This window comes from Puma concolor, chromosome F2 (assembly GCF_028749965.1).
Source record: "Puma concolor isolate L17-30 chromosome F2, mPumCon1.1.hap2, whole genome shotgun sequence".
Classification (NCBI taxonomy): Eukaryota; Metazoa; Chordata; class Mammalia; order Carnivora; family Felidae; genus Puma; species Puma concolor.
This window is the reverse complement of record NC_141684.1, coordinates 35,316,728-35,335,306: the sequence shown is the minus strand read 5'-3', so window position 1 is coordinate 35,335,306 and position 18,579 is coordinate 35,316,728. Positions and strand designations below refer to the sequence as shown.

The 18,579-nt window shown below is 46.4% G+C and overlaps 1 protein-coding gene and 1 long non-coding RNA gene across 2 annotated transcripts in view; one reads left to right on the top strand and one right to left on the bottom strand.

The window, feature by feature from the left end:
• The first annotated feature begins 74 nt into the window (after window positions 1–74).
• On the top strand, window positions 75–9,782 carry ODF1 (outer dense fiber of sperm tails 1). The gene is made up of 2 exons (XM_025922715.2): window positions 75–521; window positions 9,220–9,782. The coding sequence occupies exons 1-2, from the start codon at window positions 205–207 to the stop codon at window positions 9,650–9,652; spliced, it is 750 nt and encodes a 249-aa protein (XP_025778500.1). The 5' UTR covers window positions 75–204; the 3' UTR covers window positions 9,653–9,782.
• Window positions 9,783–14,650: 4,868 nt separating this feature from the next.
• LOC112859470 (uncharacterized) overlaps window positions 14,651–18,579 on the bottom strand; it is a 41,974-nt gene continuing 38,045 nt past the window's right edge. The window contains exon 3 of the long non-coding RNA XR_003223514.2: window positions 14,651–14,820. This is a non-coding gene — a long non-coding RNA (uncharacterized LOC112859470). The remainder of the gene's footprint in view (window positions 14,821–18,579) is intronic.

Here is an 18,579-nt window from a genome sequence, read left to right as displayed (position 1 = left end):
ACTGTGTGCAGTTCACATGGTAACCAGAAGACTATGACATACTTTGGAGGGTGGTGAGGTCATAGAACACAAGCTTTAAAGTAAGTGAATCATGTGGGCCTCATTTATTTTTAAAAGAAACTTCTGAGAAGAGCTTAGAACAATTTTTTCCCCCCTGAGTGCCATTTCCCAAAGGTACTCACAAAACAATAAGGTGTGACTGTAATGGCTGCACTGAGCTGTCTTTTGGACAGTGTTAGAAGGGACATAAAGAAGGTGGACCGAGAACTAAGGCAGTTGAGATGCATCGACGAATGCACGCGATGCCTCTGCGACTTGTACATGCACCCCTACTGCTGCTGCGACCTGCACCCCTACCCGTACTGCCTGTGCTACTCGAAGCGAGCGCGCTCCTGTGGCCTGTGCGACCTCTATCCGTGTTGCCTGTGTGACGTCAAGCTTTACTGCCTGCGACCATCTCTCAGAAGTTTGGAGAGGAAAGCCATTAGAGCCATAGAAGATGAAAAGAGAGAGCTTGCCAAGTAAAAGCACGTTTTAAGATTTTTCATAGCCGGTGTATTAACCTTCTGAGCTGAAATGGGGGAGGGGATGCGACAGCTGGTACCCGGACAAAGACGAAAAGGGCTCAAGATGATAACTCTGGTGATTTAGCAAAGATTTAAGAACAGAAGAGTAAATGGGTCCAGGACAGGAACCGTAAGATTCTCAAAAGACAACGGAATGATGTCGATTGCCAAGGTTGTGTTGGTTTATGGTAGGAGTGCCGACATGATAAATAATGCGGCTTTAATGAGGGAAAGAAATAGGAGGTGTCATTAAAAAGCTATTGGAAGGAGCAAACTAAACATTTTTTCTGGTTATGAGTAAAGTGATTTGAGTAGATTTGGGCTTACAGAAATGACTACAGGAGAAGCAATAACAATTGATCAAATCCTTAATGTTCGCCAGAGGCTCTAAGAGCAGGGGAGAAAATTGAACAACAGAGGCGTTCCCTCGGTTTTGTAGGAGAACCCTTCTCCCATGCCCCAACCCCAGGCCCACTCAAAACCCATCCGGAGCTGGGCCTGTTACCTCGGTGCCCTCTCCGGCAGTAGCAAAAGTTGTGCTCCTGAACTACAGACCTGAGAGTCGCAGCTTTCAGAACAGAGTCGAGAGGGTTTTAATTGAATTGGGTAATGTTTAAAGCCACTTTTTACAATTTTGTTTGATTGCATTTCCTTTTATGGCCTGGAGAAGGTTTTCTAACTTTCTGCTACATGCCATCCGGTCTGGTACAACTGACGAAAACAATTGTTGAAAGTACTGTCCTCGGGTTAAATAAATTATGGTACGTCTATACACTAGGATGCTAAGTAGATGTAAAGCAGGCTGATGAAGTATTGTATGTGTTGATGTATTACATGAAAAAGGCAAGAAAAACTACTTAATATATGCTACTACTTTTAAAAAGATGGGCACAAATGGATGATAGATTTTTTGATTGAAATATACTTGACACCTAACATTGTGCAAATTTATAGCGTGTTTGATACATTTCTATATTCTAATGATTGCCATTGTAGTGACAATTAGCACCTCTCCCGTGTTCCATAATTATCATTTCCTTTTAGTGGTTGGAATATTTACATTCTAGTCTCTTAGCAAGTTTGATGATTATAATGCAACATTGTTGTCTGTATTTACTATACTGTGCACTAGATCTCTGAGACTTATTTCCTACTCGTTGCAAGTTTCTATCCTTAAACAACATTGTTCCTATCCCAACAATCAATTAATAGGTTTTGAGACTGACGTGCTGCCTTCTGTGCTAAGGAGGCAGGTGATAGATTAATAGATTAGATAGATAGGTAGGTGGATGGATAGATGGATGGACAGATGGAGAGATAGAGTCTGAGACAGAGACAGATACTTGATAACAGTGACCAGGATGTTCCAGAAGAAAGGACAATAGGGCAACTATTGTCCAAGTCATCAGTCACCACGATCAGGAATGGACCTCTGACAATAGTCTGGGATGGGGCTATTGCGTTTAAACAAATCTACACTCAATTTGAAACAGTTTTTTTGTTTTTTTTTAAGATTTTATTTTAGGGGCGCCTGGGTGGCTCGGTCGGTTAAGCGTCTGACTTCGGCTCGGGTCATGATCTCACGGTCTGTGAGTTCGAGCCCCGCGTCAGGCTCTGTGCTGACAGCTCAGAGCCTGGAGCCTGTTTCAGATTCTGTGTCTCCCTCTCTCTCTGCCCCTCCCCTGTTCACGCTCTGTCTCTCTCTGTCACAAAAATAAATAAACGTTAAAAAAAAATTTTTTTTAAAGATTTTATTTTAATGTTTATTTATTTTGAGAGAGAGAGAGAGAGAGAAAGAGAGAGCAGGGGAGGGGCAGAGAGAGAGAGAGGGAGTGAGAGAGAGAAAGAACCCAAAGCAGGCTCCACACTGTCAGCATAGAGCCCAACTCAGGGCTCGAACACACGAACTGTGAGATCATGACCTGTGCTGAAATCAGGAGTTGGATGCTTAACCGACTGAGCCACCTCTGTGCCCCTGAAATAGTTTTTATTTTTTACTGCTCAGAGTATCAAGTTATATAAGTTTTGCACACTGGGAGTTAGGAATTCCTTCTTTAATTGGTCTACATGAAGGGTTACTTGTGAGCAGGCCTGTATCTACTGTCTTTGTGCCTCTGAATCCTTGAATACCCTTGATCCAAGTTCTTCCAGCCTTTGTCTCCTGACTGGCCCTCCTCCCCAGACTCTTCAGATAAGGGTGCCTCTGTGTTGTCCACCCCCTGGGTGCCCTCCACCAGCTCTAGGACTCCCTACTTCTTGGCATGCAATAGACACAACCTCAAACTTACTTCTCGGCAGTGTGGTTTATATAAGAGATGATGCTTTCTATGCGTTGTGATACTTCTCCTGACAATGTCTGGATTTTGCTGACTTTTTTCCTGTGCCTGAGGCAGTATGGGAAGCTGGTGATGTCTTTACATTAATTCCCTGGTCTCTGAACTGATAACGCTGAGTCCTTTCTGGAAATGACCTCAGTCTTGCCTGCTGTGTCTCCTCCCAGCCACTTTCCTCCCATTCATACCACCTTGTGAAACCCTCCTATGCTCTATTTCTGATAGCTTGACATTTCACTATCCAGAAAGGCTTTGTGTTGTTACCTGCAAACCTAAATATTCAATTTTCCTGACCGTGGATGAAAATGTTGAAGCCTGATCCAGCCCCAATCCCAGAGGACTCCTACTATTAATATTTTTTTCTTCCAATGAAATGCTTCTTTTTCCTTAGTTCTCAGCTAGCTCCCAATCCATGACTAAGTAGATCCAGAAATATCATGTTGATTCACTTTTTTTAAACAATCTTTGCTGTGAAAACTTGCCCAAGGCTTTGTGGGTTTAGAAGTCATATTCACATGATCTTCTATCCCTTTAAAGAACGCTAACAGTTTGGTTAGGTATGACATGCCCTTTCTGACGCCAGGCTGCATTGTCCTGAAGGTTCTTTGTCCAACAGGAAAGATTCCCCGGTCTATAGCTGCCATTACCCCATTGGAATTGTCTTTCTGTCTGAGAGTCAACCTGCTCTTTTAACAACTGGTTAAGAAGGCTCATTTCTCCCATAAGTTTCCTGAGCATTCCCGCGTGTATGTTAGTTGATTGATGAGTGTGTGTTGTACGTGTGTGTTTTTAGACCAGGTATAGAAGGTCCAATCCATTTCCATTGTTTTCCTAGCACCTTGGCAGTATCTTCTTTAGTAGAGACTCAAGTAAGTACTTCCTTTTTTTTTTTTTTTTTTTACCTTCTTTGATATTCTCTTTTCCTCCCCCAACTACCCTTTGCACCGCAAGCACTAGCAATTTCCCTGACTCTTCCTTCCTCTTCTGGATAGAGGGACTATGGTGACTGAATCTGGTTCCCTTTGTAAGAAGCCATGCCACTAGCCTGTCTTAAGTTTGCACCCGATTCACTACCACACTTCGTGGGCTTCCCTTTCCTCTATACCGAAGGGGCACAGACAAATGCACACCAGCCCTTCCTCAGCCCTGCCCTTAGAGGTTGACCATCTAATGGATGGAGCCCTCTTCTCAGCTCTGACCCCCGGTGCCTTGAAGACAAATGCTGGATTTGCAGCTGAGCTGGAGGGGCTCATTGGGCTCAGGCTCGCACCCTTTGCTGCTTAATACCCAGAAACTCAGCCTGATTTCCTCCACTCACCCAACTATCTGTGATGGGTCTGAATCTCCCTTGAAAATCCCCACGTGAGGGGCACCATCTTCTGCAAACTTCAAAAACGGGCCCTCTCATTTCGTTCCTTGTTTACCCCTTCCTGTTCTAAGACCAAGGTTTTCACCGACTCACTCTTATTTGGTGAGGCTTATGACAGCCTCTTGGTGAGTGCTTTGTGGGCCCAGCTGTACCTCAGGGAACTCTTTCTACCTCCCCATGCTCTGACCCATAGGCCAGGGCAGAGCAGTCTCTCCCTCAGAGTCCCTGCAGAGGGGGAAGAGAGTGTGGCCCCTTGTTACCCCTCCCCATAATTCCTTCATACCCACAGGTCTCCGAGCCCAGTCACCCCAGGGGGTAGGGGCAGGAATGGCTGTCCATCTAGGCCAAAGGCATGTCTATTATCTGGTTTCACCTTATTGGTTAATGACACAGGACTTGAGGCTGGGTCACTTAAAGCCTCAGGTTTCAGGGAAGTCTGAGGAAGGTGGAGCCCGGTCCAGCCTGATAAAGACACTCACCCTTTATTGAGCGAAAATTATGTGCCGCCTTTCGTCTTCACCTGATCCTTGTGACGTCTTGGCTGTTTTAGAGATGATGAAACAGATTCAGGAGCAGTGTTCTTGACCACTAGGAGCTGGGAAAGCCAGATTTGCCTGAGTCTGGGATTCCTGTGCTTAACCAGCCCGTCAGTGGTTCTCAAAGAATGGGCTCGGGACCAGCATCAGGTGGAACTGCTTAGAAATGTGAATTCTTGGCTCCTCCCTCAAGCCGCTGAGTTGGAAACTCTGGGGGTGGGGACCAGCACCTGTGTTCTAACAAGCACTGCTGGGGCCTCTGATGCCCCTGTATTTGCTACCCTGCCCCCGCGGAGTGACACTGTTCTTCAATATCATCCAAAAGTCAGAAGAGAGACAAGGCAGGAAAGGGGAAGAGACAGAAGGAAGAAGAGAAAAGGAAAGATGAGTTGGAAAGGAGGAATAGAGTTTGGTGGGTCTTTGGAAGGGGTCTAAACTTAGGAGAAAAAGCACAGTACTCCAAGGCCTACCTCCCTTTGGTCCTGGGTGGAGATAGGCCTCTTTTTGACACCTTCATTATTTCATTCAGCACCAGGCTGAAGCTCACTTATGGCTTTGTGAAAATGGCTGACCGTACAGCTCACCGTTGCTGAGGGCAGTGTGTTGCACATTCGGGAGCTTGGTGATGATACACTCAGGTGAACTGCAGCTCGAGTAGGGAGAAGATGCGTATTCCCGAGTGGCAGTCATGGACCCCATCTGTCCACTCGCTTTCCCTCAGCTTCCCTGAGAGGATTCTGCAACGAGCCAGGGGGCTGATTTCCCTACGTTTGCTGTGGCCAAGCTCCAGCCTCACAATAACAATTATAGGAGGCAACCTCCCCCCCACCCACCTTTGCCCAGAACACTACAGAGCCATGGAAAATCCCTTGTGGGGTGATAGGTACCTGGCCAGACAGGAGTCAGTTAAATCTGACAAGTAAAATGTGGCTCCTGCAATTTCTCCTAAAGCCACCCCACCCCACAGGTAAGCCCTGACCAAGAAGCAAAAGGAAGGAGACACCTCCCTTTCCCTAGAATTTTTAGGCAATTCCCCAAAGACTCAGATTTGTGAGACCTCTGTGCAGCTGCCGCAGGGGCAAAGGGGCCAGAGTGACCCGGCCAGAGAAAGAGGGGGAATCTGAACAACAACAACAACAACAACAACAACATGCAATTGCACTCCAAGACTTCAGATTGATGACAGGAGGAGAAGGATCTGGAAGCCCACTTCGGCTTGTAGAACTGGCTCCCAGATCCATATCTGGGAGGGCAGGAGGCCTTCAGCAGAATCAGTTTAGCAGTAGTGAGGGGTCCTGGCACCCCTGCCTGGGGTCCTTGGTCCTGTTTTGTGAGGACCTTCGTGGTCCTTCGTGCCAGGGTTTGAGGTTTCTCATTCCACGGCCACACCATGGGAGGTTCCGGAGAGATCCAGGGGCACCCATTCTGCTCTCTGTTTCACTCTTGCCTTTGGCTGCTCAGGCTTCCCGGTCCTGGCCCATCCAGAGAGGACGCGGGACATCTTTGTGAGCTCCTCTCTGCCCATCCAGGGAGAGTAGAGTGCGTTTTCTCCCGTTTTGTTTTTTCCACAGAGATAAAGACCTTTTTTTTTTTTTTTTTTTTTTTTAAGTCCAGTTCTTTTCCTTTCTCCTTAGTATGGCCCGTGGGTACCCTGGAACACCCAGGGCCTGAAAGACATCTGTACCCCATGCTCCCCAGGTTCCTTGGGGCCGGAGGCAGAAATGCAGCTCAGTGACCCTCACAGTCCTCTGGGTGCCTTGCGCAAGTTGTTTCTGTTGGCCTTTGTGTCTTCCAGGACAGCAGTCCATTGCGTCATTTTGCAAATTAGCCTCTAAGAGCCTTGCTTCGGAACCTTTGGTACAAGGGCTCACGCTTGTTAAGCCAACCATGTGAAAAATACAGATTCAGATCAGTACATAGAGCATGACTTCATAAGAACACACACAAGAATCTACATATGTATGTAGAAATACACACACAGAGGAAAATCGAGCACCAAAATGTGAGATGCTCTGTACGATTACGGGTATTTTGCGACCTATTCCATTTTTTTTTTTTTTTTTTTGCTTATCTGTGTATTTTCTAAGTTTTCTACAATGAACTCATATAACTTCTTTAACAAAAAGCAGGGTATAAACAAAATTCAGCCTAAAAGGCAAGAACTAAAAAGGTATCTCAAACCAATCATCCAATTGCAAAGTTCAGACTTGTCAAACTGGAAGAAGTTCTAGAAATCACATGCTCCAAAACCTTCCTTTGGAGGCCAAGTGTTGCAAGATGTGCCAGGAGTGTCTCTTAGAACACGGAGTTTAAAAAAAAAAAAAAAAAATTTTATGTTAAAGGATAAAAAGAAGACCATTTCAGAACATTAGGTTGTCTTTGGAAGGATCGCCAAGTAGAAAGAAAATGGACCCTAGGGAAAGCCAGAGCACATAAGGCTAATGCCGGGCTGCCCAACCTGTGTGCCAAGCACTACAATAAATCCTTTTCGTTCATTAACTGATTTAAACCTCCCAAACCCTAGAAGTAGGTTACTACTCTTGTCCCAATTTGACAGATGAGGAAACTGAGGCACAGAGAAGCGAAGTAATTTGTCTATGCGGCAGAACCAACGCTTGAACCTAAATGCTCTGGCTCCAGAGCCTGTGCCCTTAGGCACTTTGTGTTACTAGTTCTCGACACACCACGGGTGTTCAATTAGCCTGAGCTGCTGTTGTTATTTTGTTATTATGAAGGATTCACACAGGACTGTTGAGCGGCAACAAGGCAACTCTATAGGGACCCCGGGGACCCGTGTTTGCCGCTCCAGGGGCCGCAGACAGTGGTATTTAACAGCTAGCCACGTGGAGGGAGACAGGAGATAAAAAGCCCTCATTTGTAGAGTTTTCCCATTTCCATAGTATAAATACCCCATCACATGGATTTCAAGGGTCAACAGGAGGTCAGGGGGTAGGAGGGGGCCAGGGAGGTACACAATTAGCCCTTGCACGCTGATGGGACCCGGATCCGGTTCACGACCCCTCCAAGCTCACTGTTCCAGAGGGTGCCAGCCATCCAGCATTTGGAGCAGTCTCACAGTGGCAGGAAGAGACAGGCCCCGGTGGGCAGGGCAGAGTCAGGGCACTTTTGCCTTGTCATTTGTTTTTTTTTTTTTTTTTTTAATTTTTTTTTTCAACGTTTATTTATTTTTGGGACAGAGAGAGACAGAGCATGAACGGGGGAGGGGCAGAGAGAGAGGGAGACACAGAATCGGAAACAGGCTCCAGGCTCTGAGCCATCAGCCCAGAGCCTGATGCGGGGCTCGAACTCACGGAGCGTGAGATCGTGACCTGGCTGAAGTCGGACGCTTAACCGACTGCGCCACCCAGGCGCCCCTGCCTTGTCATTTGTTGATGGAACTTTCAGGCTGGGTCTGTGTGACAGCCCAGGGTGGCTCCAATCTTGTGGGTAGCAGGGCTGGGTTCTGAGGCTGAAAGACATCTTTATAATGATTTTAAATGATATCTTATTAGTTGCATCCCCTTAAAAAAACTCTTAAGAGTCTACATATAATAGTAGTAATAATAATGATCACAGTAATAATTAAGCAAGACTTCTAACACACTAAGCACAATCTTAAGCAATGCTCATCATTTCATCTAATCTTCCAAAAAACCTATGGTGTAGGTACTGTTATTATTTCCATTTTACAGATGAGGAAACTAAGGCAAGTTTCCACAATTAATAAAAGGAGGATCTGGGATTTAAATGCAAGAGAAAGATCTGGAACTTCCAGCAACCATCTGTTGTTAACAGAGGTTTACCTGTGGCAGAATGCGATTTACACGGGTGGACTCTCAGTGTTTCCTTTATACACTTGGGGAAAAGTTTGACTTTTCAGAATGACTAGTGTTCCTTTGACTATTTAAAAAAAAAAAAAAAAAAGAGATCAGGTGCCTGGCTGGCTCAGGTGGTAGACTATGTGACCCTTGACCTTTGATCTGAGTTCAAGCCCCAAGAGGGGCCCAGGGCTAACTTAAATATATATATATATATATATATATATATATATATATATATATATGGGCGCCTGGGTGGCGCAGTCGGTTAAGCGTCCGACTTCAGCCAGGTCACGATCTCGCGGTCCGGGAGTTGGAGCCCCGCATCAGGCTCTGGGCTGATGGCTCGGAGCCTGGAGCCTGTTTCCGATTCTGTGTCTCCCTCTCTCTCTGCCCCTCCCCCGTTCATGCTCTGTCTCTCTCTGTCCCAAAAATAAATAAACGTTGAAAAAAAAATAAAAAAAAAAGAGGGTGTACTACTTTAAAAATATATATATATAATAATAATAATGAAAAACAGATCAAAATATTGCTTCTCAAGCTGTGTCTGAGATCTGAGCTTCTTCCTCCCACCCTCTCCTTTTTTCTAACTTCCAGATTGAGAAGAACAACAAATAGAATTCTGGCCTCCTCTTGCTGTAGCAGTAACATTTTAGGATCGGTAAACGTGTGCGGCTTTGAACCGGATCAAGTCAAAGTTCGGGTGAAGGACGGAAAGGTGTGCGTGTCGGCAGAGCGGGAGAACAGGTACGACTGCCTCGGGTCGAAAAAGTACAGCTACATGAACATCTGCAAAGAGTTCAGCCTGCCGCCCTGCGTGGACGAGAAAGACGTGACGTACTCCTACGGGCTCGGCAGTTGCGTCAAGATCGAGTCTCCCTGCTACCCCTGCACCTCTCCCTGCAACCCCTGCAACCCCTGCAGCCCCTGCAGCCCCTGCAGCCCCTGCAGCCCCTGCCACCCCTGTGACCCTTGCAGCCCCTGCTATCCCTGCGGGAGTCGCTTTTCCTGTAGGAAGATGCTTTTGTAAAGCGTAGGAACGCATGACTTAGTGAAAGGCACCTACTCCAGTCAGGCAGCTCTTCCAGTGTTTCTCTCTCCTCTTCCCGCGGCCCATGTTAGTTAAGTCGGTAGGAAACTGAATACATAACTGCAATCCACCCGCGCTGTGTGCAGGTCTCTTGGTTCAATCGCTGCGGGAACCCTGCCTGGTGGGTGGGCGTAGGACTGGCGGTGGGGCACGAGAGACGAGCTGGGGAGGTCTGCCCTCTCTGAGTCCTCCTCCACACCAGCTACCGCCAAATCCCAGGAAGAGAGAGTTTCTGGGTGGGCATCCCCACACTGTTTTTCCAAAAGATCCAGTGAAATGGCCTAGCCCACAAACCAAACTGGGAAAGCAGACACGGAGACTCGGTAGGTAGAAGGCAAGCACTGTAAAAGCTGCCGCAGTGGGAAGCACCGCAGAGTGTGGCTCGGCCCGCGAAATGGGCCGGGGTTTAACTGGGGCAAAGATCGGAGTGCCAACGCGCGGGACTGAGGGGAAGCGTGTCCACGGACCGAGGGTGGGGTGTCCCTAGGCAGCTTTCGTTTCTCAACATAACTGATTGGGGAGAACGGCCAGCTCGGGTTCAGGATGGTGTGCAACCTCCCTGTGATTTATTTCAACCATCTGCTCTTCTCAATCCCTGAAACTTCTTGTAGGCACAGAAGTTCAGTTCAAAGTTCATGAGTGGAGAAATACAGCTTTCCCAAAGTGCTAGCTAGCACAGAATGATAGCCTAATTCACCTGAATGGGATCCTCATGGACATGCCCACGAGCCATCCATGATTGCCAAGACAGAAATAAGTGCGAAGGAGGAAGGAGCCCTTGGGGAGGGATCAGAATGAGACACGGGCGGGTGGCAGAGCGGACTCCTGCAGGGAACACAACAGACACCCTCACGTGTGCACGGTGAGTCGTTCAATGGTCTCAGCTGTGGGTGGGCTGAACAGTGGTTCTCAGCCTTTGGCCGCACATGGGAATCACTTGGGGGAGCTTTAAAAATATGGATGCCAAACAGAGGAAGGAAGAAAAAAAGGAAGGAAGGAAGGAAGGAAGGAAGGAAGGAAGGAAGGAAGGAAGGAAGGAAGGAAGGAAGGAAGGAAGGAAGGAAGGAAGGAAGGAAGGGAGGGAGGGAGGGAGGGAGGGAGGGAGGGAGGGAGGGAAGGAAGGAAAAGAAAGAAAGATTTAAAAAAAAGAAAAAAGAGACCTTTTTTAAAAAAGAAAAAAAAAAAGCTGATGCTTGGGTCCCATCTCCAGAGACTGTAAGGTAGTAGGTTTAAGGTACAGCCTGAGCCTCAAGACTTTAGAAAGCCTCCCCAGGTAATTCAAACATGCAACTAAGGTTAAGAAACTCCGCATGGGATCTTAAAGCTCTCCCAGCCTTTTTTCTTTAAAAGCTTCCTTCAAGTGCAAGGTTAAAGAATATTGATGGTGATAGCAGACCTATTTTGCTTTCAATTGAGGGAAGTAATGGCCCTCTAATACAGGTGGTGAAGAAAAAACATTGAACATCTCAAAAACTGATTACCCAGGAACTAGGTATAAGTAAGTCTGTTTGTGTGGACCGAATAGTAGAGGTACACTTAACAAGTGTCTTGCCATGATTTGATTTATAAATATTCTTGTTGCTCAGTCACAAATTTTTGAAAATGATTTTGAAAACATTTCACCCGTAGAGTCCATGGAATCCCCACACGGGTCCTAAACAAACAGGAATCCCTGTCCTCTGGAAGGCGCCACCCAGGGTGCTCTCGGCAGTGGTATGTTCCTTCATTTCCCCACTTACCCACTCACCCTCTGTTAGTCCAGCAGTTCATTCATTCATCCCACCTGCCAGCCAGACTTTATGATTTTAAATGCCCCTACTGTGCTCTGCGGCAGGGATGGGGAGAAGAGAATACCCCTTTCACAAATGCCTCAAATTGAGTTCAAGGAGGGGTAGCGTGGAGGGATTGGGGAAGAAGTGCCAAAAAACTGAGTTTACAAGGGCTAGGAGAGGCCAGAGGGGCCTTCCGGGTCTTGGGCATTTCCCTGGAATGCATTGTGGACATCAGTGCCTCGCGGGATGCTTCAGGGAAGCAGGAGGCCACCCCTCAGCCCACAGCCCGGCCTGTAGTGGGTTGGTAGCCCGACTCTGCTCGCCCACCCTCACGATGAAAGACTCTATATAAAGGCAAGTGTTTGTCTGGTGAGTACCTGCTATGAGCAAAGCACAGTGTCAGGAGCTATCGTCAATGAGCAGTACCTGTCCGGGAGCTTCTCATAGCAAAGACAAGACCAACACCCGTGATCTAATTGTCATGACACCTGGCAGCGTGGAATCAAGAACTAAATTGTGCCGTGTAGGTGTTAAGTGCCTTCCGTTCAAGGGGAAGGGGTGGGGGAGGGTGAAGCCAGGCAGAGGAGGCAGAGGTTGGGTGTGGGTCTTGTCTGCATCCTTGAGGAAAGGCATAAAGCAGGGTTCGGTCCGTGAACTAACCAGGCTCCGGAGAATGAGGAAAAAAGCAGAGACGAGCGAGGAGAAAGAGGGAACATTTGCTGTTCTCAGAACTGTCTTTCACTGGTCAGACGGGCCGCTGGGGCTTAGATAGCTCTGCTGCGGCCTTTGGTACACTTGCAGCTCAGAGTCTAACTGAAACACCGTCCTTCATCCACCAGGGTGGGAGATGGGAAAGGGGGAGACTCTGGAGTGAGCAGAGGTGAGACACTGGCCCAGGGGGTAACTGAAAGATGAGGGAGCCTCTGGGCTACTTCACTGTCCAACATGTTCTGGCGAACGGACGTACAAATTAATACACCACCTTCTAATACACGTGCTTGGTAAATATTGTAGAACTCAGGTTGGAGATGAAGATTGTTGCATTTCTTAGTGGACACCGAATGCATTCTAGAGCTAGGGAGCTGTTTAATAGTATTCTCCCAAAAAAGCTCCTCAGGGACAGGATTGAGGGGAATCCATACCCCCTGGCTCCCATGTACTGGGCGTTCTCTTTTAAAACTTGTGTAGGAAATGGGGCGCCTGGGTGGCGCAGTCGGTTGAGAGTCCGACTTCAGCCAGGTCACGATCTCGCGGTCCGTGAGTTCGAGCCCCGCGTCAGGCTCTGGGCTGATGGCTCAGAGCCTGGAGCCTGTTTCCGATTCTGTGTCTCCCTCTCTCTCTCCCCCTCCCCCGTTCATGCTCTGTCTCTCTCTGTCCCAAAAAATAAATAAACGTTGAAAAAAAAATTAAAAAAAAAAAAAAAACTTGTGTAGGAAAGGATTGTATAAAGTGACATTAAAGATCTTCAGGGGCGCCTGGGTGGCGCAGTCGGTTAAGCGTCCGACTTCAGCCAGGTCACGATCTCGCGGTCCGTGAGTTCGAGCCCCGCGTCAGGCTCTGGGCTGATGGCTCAGAGCCTGGAGCCTGTTTCCGATTCTGTGTCTCCCTCTCTCTCTCCCCCTCCCCCGTTCATGCTCTGTCTCTCTCTGTCCCAAAAAATAAATAAACGTTGAAAAAAAAATTAAAAAAAAAAAAAAAACTTGTGTAGGAAAGGATTGTATAAAGTGACATTAAAGATCTTCAGGGGCGCCTGGGTGGCGCAGTCGGTTAAGCGTCCGACTTCAGCCAGGTCACGATCTCGCGGTCCCTGAGTTCGAGCCCCGCATCGGGCTCTGGGCTGATGGCTCGGAGCCTGGAGCCTGTTTCTGATTCTGTGTCTCCCTCTCTCTCTGCCCCTCCCCCGTTCATGCTCTGTCTCTCTCTGTCCCAAAAAAATAAATAAACGTTAAAAAAAAATTAAAAAAAAAAAAAAAAAAGATCTTCAGTTGACTGTTCTTCAGTCATTGTAAAGTCATCTTATTTACAAGTTGTTCATGTCCCCAGAACTAATGGAACAGGCACACACACACAGGCCCCACAGGCACGCACACAACCCCGCTCTGTTGGGAGTCACTTCCGCCCTTAGTAGAATGGGGGCCACCAACCATTGGACCATCTGGAATCCCAACTTCTCTCCCCTGCACAAAAATTCCTTCTGTCTCTGTCTCTCTCTGTGTCTGTTTCTCTTTCTCTGTCTCCCTCTCTCCCATACAAACCTAGGAGTGTCACACACTGGAAGAGGTTGGGACACTGCGATAAAGCCTTCCGGCTGAGGACATTATGCTGAAAGTTAAGGGAAAATTGATACCCGAGCCAGAAGAAACTGTGGGTTTGTAAGAAAAGTAAGGGAGGGAGGGTCTTGCTGGGTGACCTAGATGAAATCAAGCGAAGTTTGTAGGGTTGTGGGCATGTACCATAGCATTCTCAATAGACTCTCGGAGGAGTTGCATGATTTGTGATCACGGGTAGAAGATGAACTCAGAAGTTGCCCTCAGGGAGCACCTGCTTTCCACGCTGACCCAGAAGCACTTCTTTCCAGTCTGGAGCTGTACAGGAAGTATTGGGGGCTGTTTCTAAAATTATAAAACAAAAACTAACTACATCACTGCTTAGGCCACTGGATCGTGATGAATGGCTAAAACTTGACAATTTTACGTGCTCTTCTCCCTAACCACTCCCAAGTTCTGGTACCACTTTTAGTCACCCAAAGGTCAACAAACCTGGCTTTGACAGGTGATGAGGCCCATGATTCGAGGGCCTTGGGTGGGCTTCAGAGAACGTGTCAGTTAACGGAGGACTCCTAGAGCCAGGATGCAAGAAGAGATGTTGGAAATCCAGAATTCACTGTTCCTGAGGCAACTGGTCTACCAGTTAGAATCTTTTCCGGTAGGGTCATCTTTCTCTTTGCATAGTAGAGAGCTCCCCGACAGGCATGCACATAACCCTGCACAGCGGGAATAACTTCTTCCCTTAGTAGAACTGGGACCACCAAGCATTAGAGTATCTGGAATTACTAGCCTGGAAGGTTCTGGGGGGAAGATACCCCTTCTCTTCAACTGAAATTTGAACTGTAGAACTGCATTTTCACACACTGAAGAAAATGATCTGAAAAGAGTTTTACCCTGGGTTGTCAATTTATTTTTTACACTCATAAATTCATAGGTAAGAAATTCAGACAGAGCATGGCAGGAATCTTCTGGAGGCTTCTTCACTCACTCTCTGGCACCTGGGACGGGATGACTGCAGGGTTGAGCTTAGCTGATGTGGTCACCTGGTCCGTGATTTCAGGTGAAAAATCTTAAACAGCGGCATACAAAATGTCACCATATGTGTAAACAATTGCTTTTATTGAAAGCAATACAGCAATATTAAGACATAATATTCAACATTTAAAAATATTTTTACTCATGGAACATTTGAAATTAATACTGCATTAAAAGATTATAGGAATACAGTCACCATGCCTGTGAAAATAACTACTGGGGTCAAACACAAATAAGTTTTGTTCACTAGTTTCTTTCCCATATGTTTGTGGTTATTAAAACCATTTAGATTGAAAATGGATCAAGGCTTACTGTTGTTTCTATAAATATAGGTTCTATAAATTATATAAATATAGTCTGTATCCCAGATTTTCCGGGACAGCCCGGTGACTGAGTCCTGGTTTGGGGATGGAATATTGTGGTCCAGGCGTATTGCCCGTGTGGGAGTCGGGGTCTGCTGACTGAGGTGTTAAGGAGCTGGGACAGGTTATTCAGATAACAGCAACAGAGTGAAAAGGCACAGCAGCAAAAAAGGTGTTTGAGCCAAACTGGCAGCCCTTGAAGAAGCTTTCAAAGGAGGCAGGAATGCCTGAGACCAGCATGTATCTGGGCAAAACAACTCGATGATAGAGTAGGCAACTATTTTGGAAGAGGAAGTTGGTTTTCTTGAGTCAGCAGCTTAGTCACCTTCCGGTATTATCGGGATCCAATATTTTTAGCCTTCAGGACCTGGCCAGGGCCTTCTGAGGCGGATCCACCTCCTACGAAGGGGTGGGTTCTGGAAGAGTGGGCCCATGGGGTTCAGCTGTGGGAGGAGCCTTCGTTCCTTCTTCACGTGAACCCTCACAAAGACGCGCTCTGTGCCCAGCAGACTGAGAGAAGCAAGCAGGATGCAGAAATGGCCCACACCCAAATCTTTGCCTTTGATGAGTTTTCAGTCCAGCGTGGGAGACACATAAAGTGAAAAGTTATAATTACACCTTATCAAGGATTCCTATTCTGACAGAACCAAGCCCTGAGGGACACACAGAGGACAGCTCCACTAGCCACAGGGCAGCTGGGGTGACTCAGGTGGCCCGTCGGGTGGCAGGCCTGACACACGCCCTTTCTAAGTCCTCACTCCCTCAGTGGACAAATGAATTGCTCCTCCTGGGTCTGTGTGAGCTCTTCTGAGGAGCCCCCTTATGTTTCCAAGCTCTTTGGCTTCTTTCCCTATTTTCTGCCCTTTAGGGATCTGTCAGAGTCCAGGCAGGAAACTGAGCCTACACTCAGCTGGAATTTTTTTAAGCCTTAAGTAATAAGGGATGTTGATGCCCACGGTAACTACCAACAGAGAGAAGCTGCTCTCAACCTGACCTGCAGAGGCAGGGGAAGAAATGGGATCACCGGTGTCCAGATGACATCTGGGACCCTGGGCGAGGAGCTGCTTGAAGGGTGTGGCTATAGAAGGGTGCACCTGCCGCCAGAAGGACTGCCCAGCAGGTGGGGAGTGAGAGGAATAAATACTCTCGCCCGCTCTTTCCTCCCTGAGAGTGCGTCCCATTGACCAACCACAGTGGAAGGTGAGGGAGCCCTGGTGATGTGCTTTGATGAGGTGAGCCACTGAGGGGTAACAACAAAACAGAGAAGACCTTAATATGAAACTTCAGGGTTAATGGAAAAAAGCCAAGGCTCTTTCCTTTTATCTTTCCTCCTTACCTGCCTTCCTGCTAGACAGGGCCTCATGCCAGGCATTAAAGGATCAGGGATCAACAGGCCAGACCTGGATCTCCACTTTATGGAGCTCATAGTCTAGGTGGGAGACAAATATAAAGCATACAAATAAAGGGATACAGGAATGGGATGGACAAGCTCAGAGAAACAACCCTGAGGTCTGGTTTTGATTCTCCAAAGGTGGCCACATAGCTCCTTGCTCCTAGAACTACAGTGTCTGAAGAGACCCCATGAAAACTCTCGCTGAGAGCAGGTCCTAGAAAGCCCACATGATAGACCACTCAAAATTCAGGGGCAAAATGCTTCTCAGCTCCACAGTCACTGTCCCCAGATCCTCTGTTATCCTTCAGCATTTCTACCCCTTTTGCTTAAACCTATACACTCTTCCATAATATGTAACAGAAGAGAAATTCAGGAGGATGTTTTTTAACCTTGGGAGGAGGAAAACCATCAGAGCAAGATGGGGTTCCCAGTGCACAGTGAAGGAAACCATCAACAAAACGACAAGTCAACCTACTGAATGAGAGAAGATATTTGCAAATGATATATCCAATAAGGAATTAATATCCAAAACAGATAAAGAACTTATACAACTCAACACCCCCTTCCAAAAAAAAAACCACCCGGGCAGAGGAACTGAACAGACCTTTTCCCAGAGAAGACATGCCAATGGCCAACAGACACACGAAAAGATGCTCAGCATTGCTAATCAGGCAAATAAAAATCAAAACCACAATGAGATAACACTTCACACCTGTAAGGATGGCTAGTGTCAAAAAAACAAGAAATATGTGTTGGCAAGGATATGGAGAAAGGGGAAGCCTTGCACACTGTTGGTGAGAATGTAATTGGTACGGCGACGGTGAAAAACAGTACAGAATTTCCTCAAAAGATTAAAAGTTGAAATACAGTGCGATCCAGCAACTTCACTTCTAGATATTTACCCAAAGAAAATGAAAACACTAATTTGAAAAGATACCTGCACCCCTATGTTTATTGCAGCATTATTTACAATAGCCAAGATATAGAAGCAATCCAAGTGCCCATCGACAGATGATTGGATAAAGAAGATGTGGTATATATATACAACGGAGTATTACTCAGCAATCAAAAAGAATGAGATCTTGCCATTTGCGACCACATGGATGGAACTAGAGGGTGTTATGCTAAGTGAAATAAGTCAGAGGAAGACAAATACCATATGATTTCACTTATATGTGGACTCTAAAAAACAAAACAAATGAACAACCGAAACAAAATAGAAACAGATGAATAAATACAGAGAACAAACTGGTAGTTGCCAGAGGTGAGAGAGGTAGGGGGAAATGGGCCAAACAGGTGAAAGAGATTGAGAGCTGCAGACTTCCAGTTATAAAATAAGTAAGTCATGGGGTGGACAGTCCAGCATAGAGAGTATAGTCAACAGTATTGTAATAACTTTGTAAGGTGACAGATGGTGACTACACCCATGGTGAGCTTTTCATAATGCATAAACGGATATAATATTGCATGTCAATTGTAAGTTTTAAAAATATATTTATAATCTGACAATACCTCAAAAACGAAGAAACAAACAAAAGATGGGATATCCAGTAGCCATAACAGAAAATACAGATGTGGTCAATTACATTTTACAATACTGAGGCAAAAATCAAGTCAAAAGAAAAATAATAGACTAGAGAAAAATAGTTGTAACTTGACAAAGCATATATCCTTAATGGACGATGTGGAAAACAGAAGACAAGCAACTTAAAAATGGGCAAGAAGAAGGCTCATGGCAGCTTTATTCATAATCTCCCCAGACTGGAAACAGCAAAGATGTCCTTCAATAGGACACTGAGTGGATAAATAAACTGTGGTACATCCACAGAATAGGGTGGTAATATTTTTTAAAGTATCAAGTCACAAAAAGACACAGGTAAAACTTAACTACATTTTCTCAATGAGTGCCTATCTACCATATGATTCCAGTGATAGGAGATCTGGGAAAGCCAAACTAAAAGAGACAGTAGAAACGGTGATCGCTGGGGGTTTGGCAGGAGGGGGTGGAGGCTTGGATAAATGAAGCAAGGGACTTCAA

Bases quoted from the DNA above. Each gene is read 5' to 3' on its own strand.
- ODF1 (XM_025922715.2), top strand. From the start codon at position 205: ATGGCTGCACTGAGCTGTCTTTTGGACAGTGTTAGAAGGGACATAAAG. The intron at 522-9,219 runs GTAAAAGCACGT...TCTAACTTCCAG, and splicing joins GAAAAGAGAGAGCTTGCCAA to ATTGAGAAGAACAACAAATA.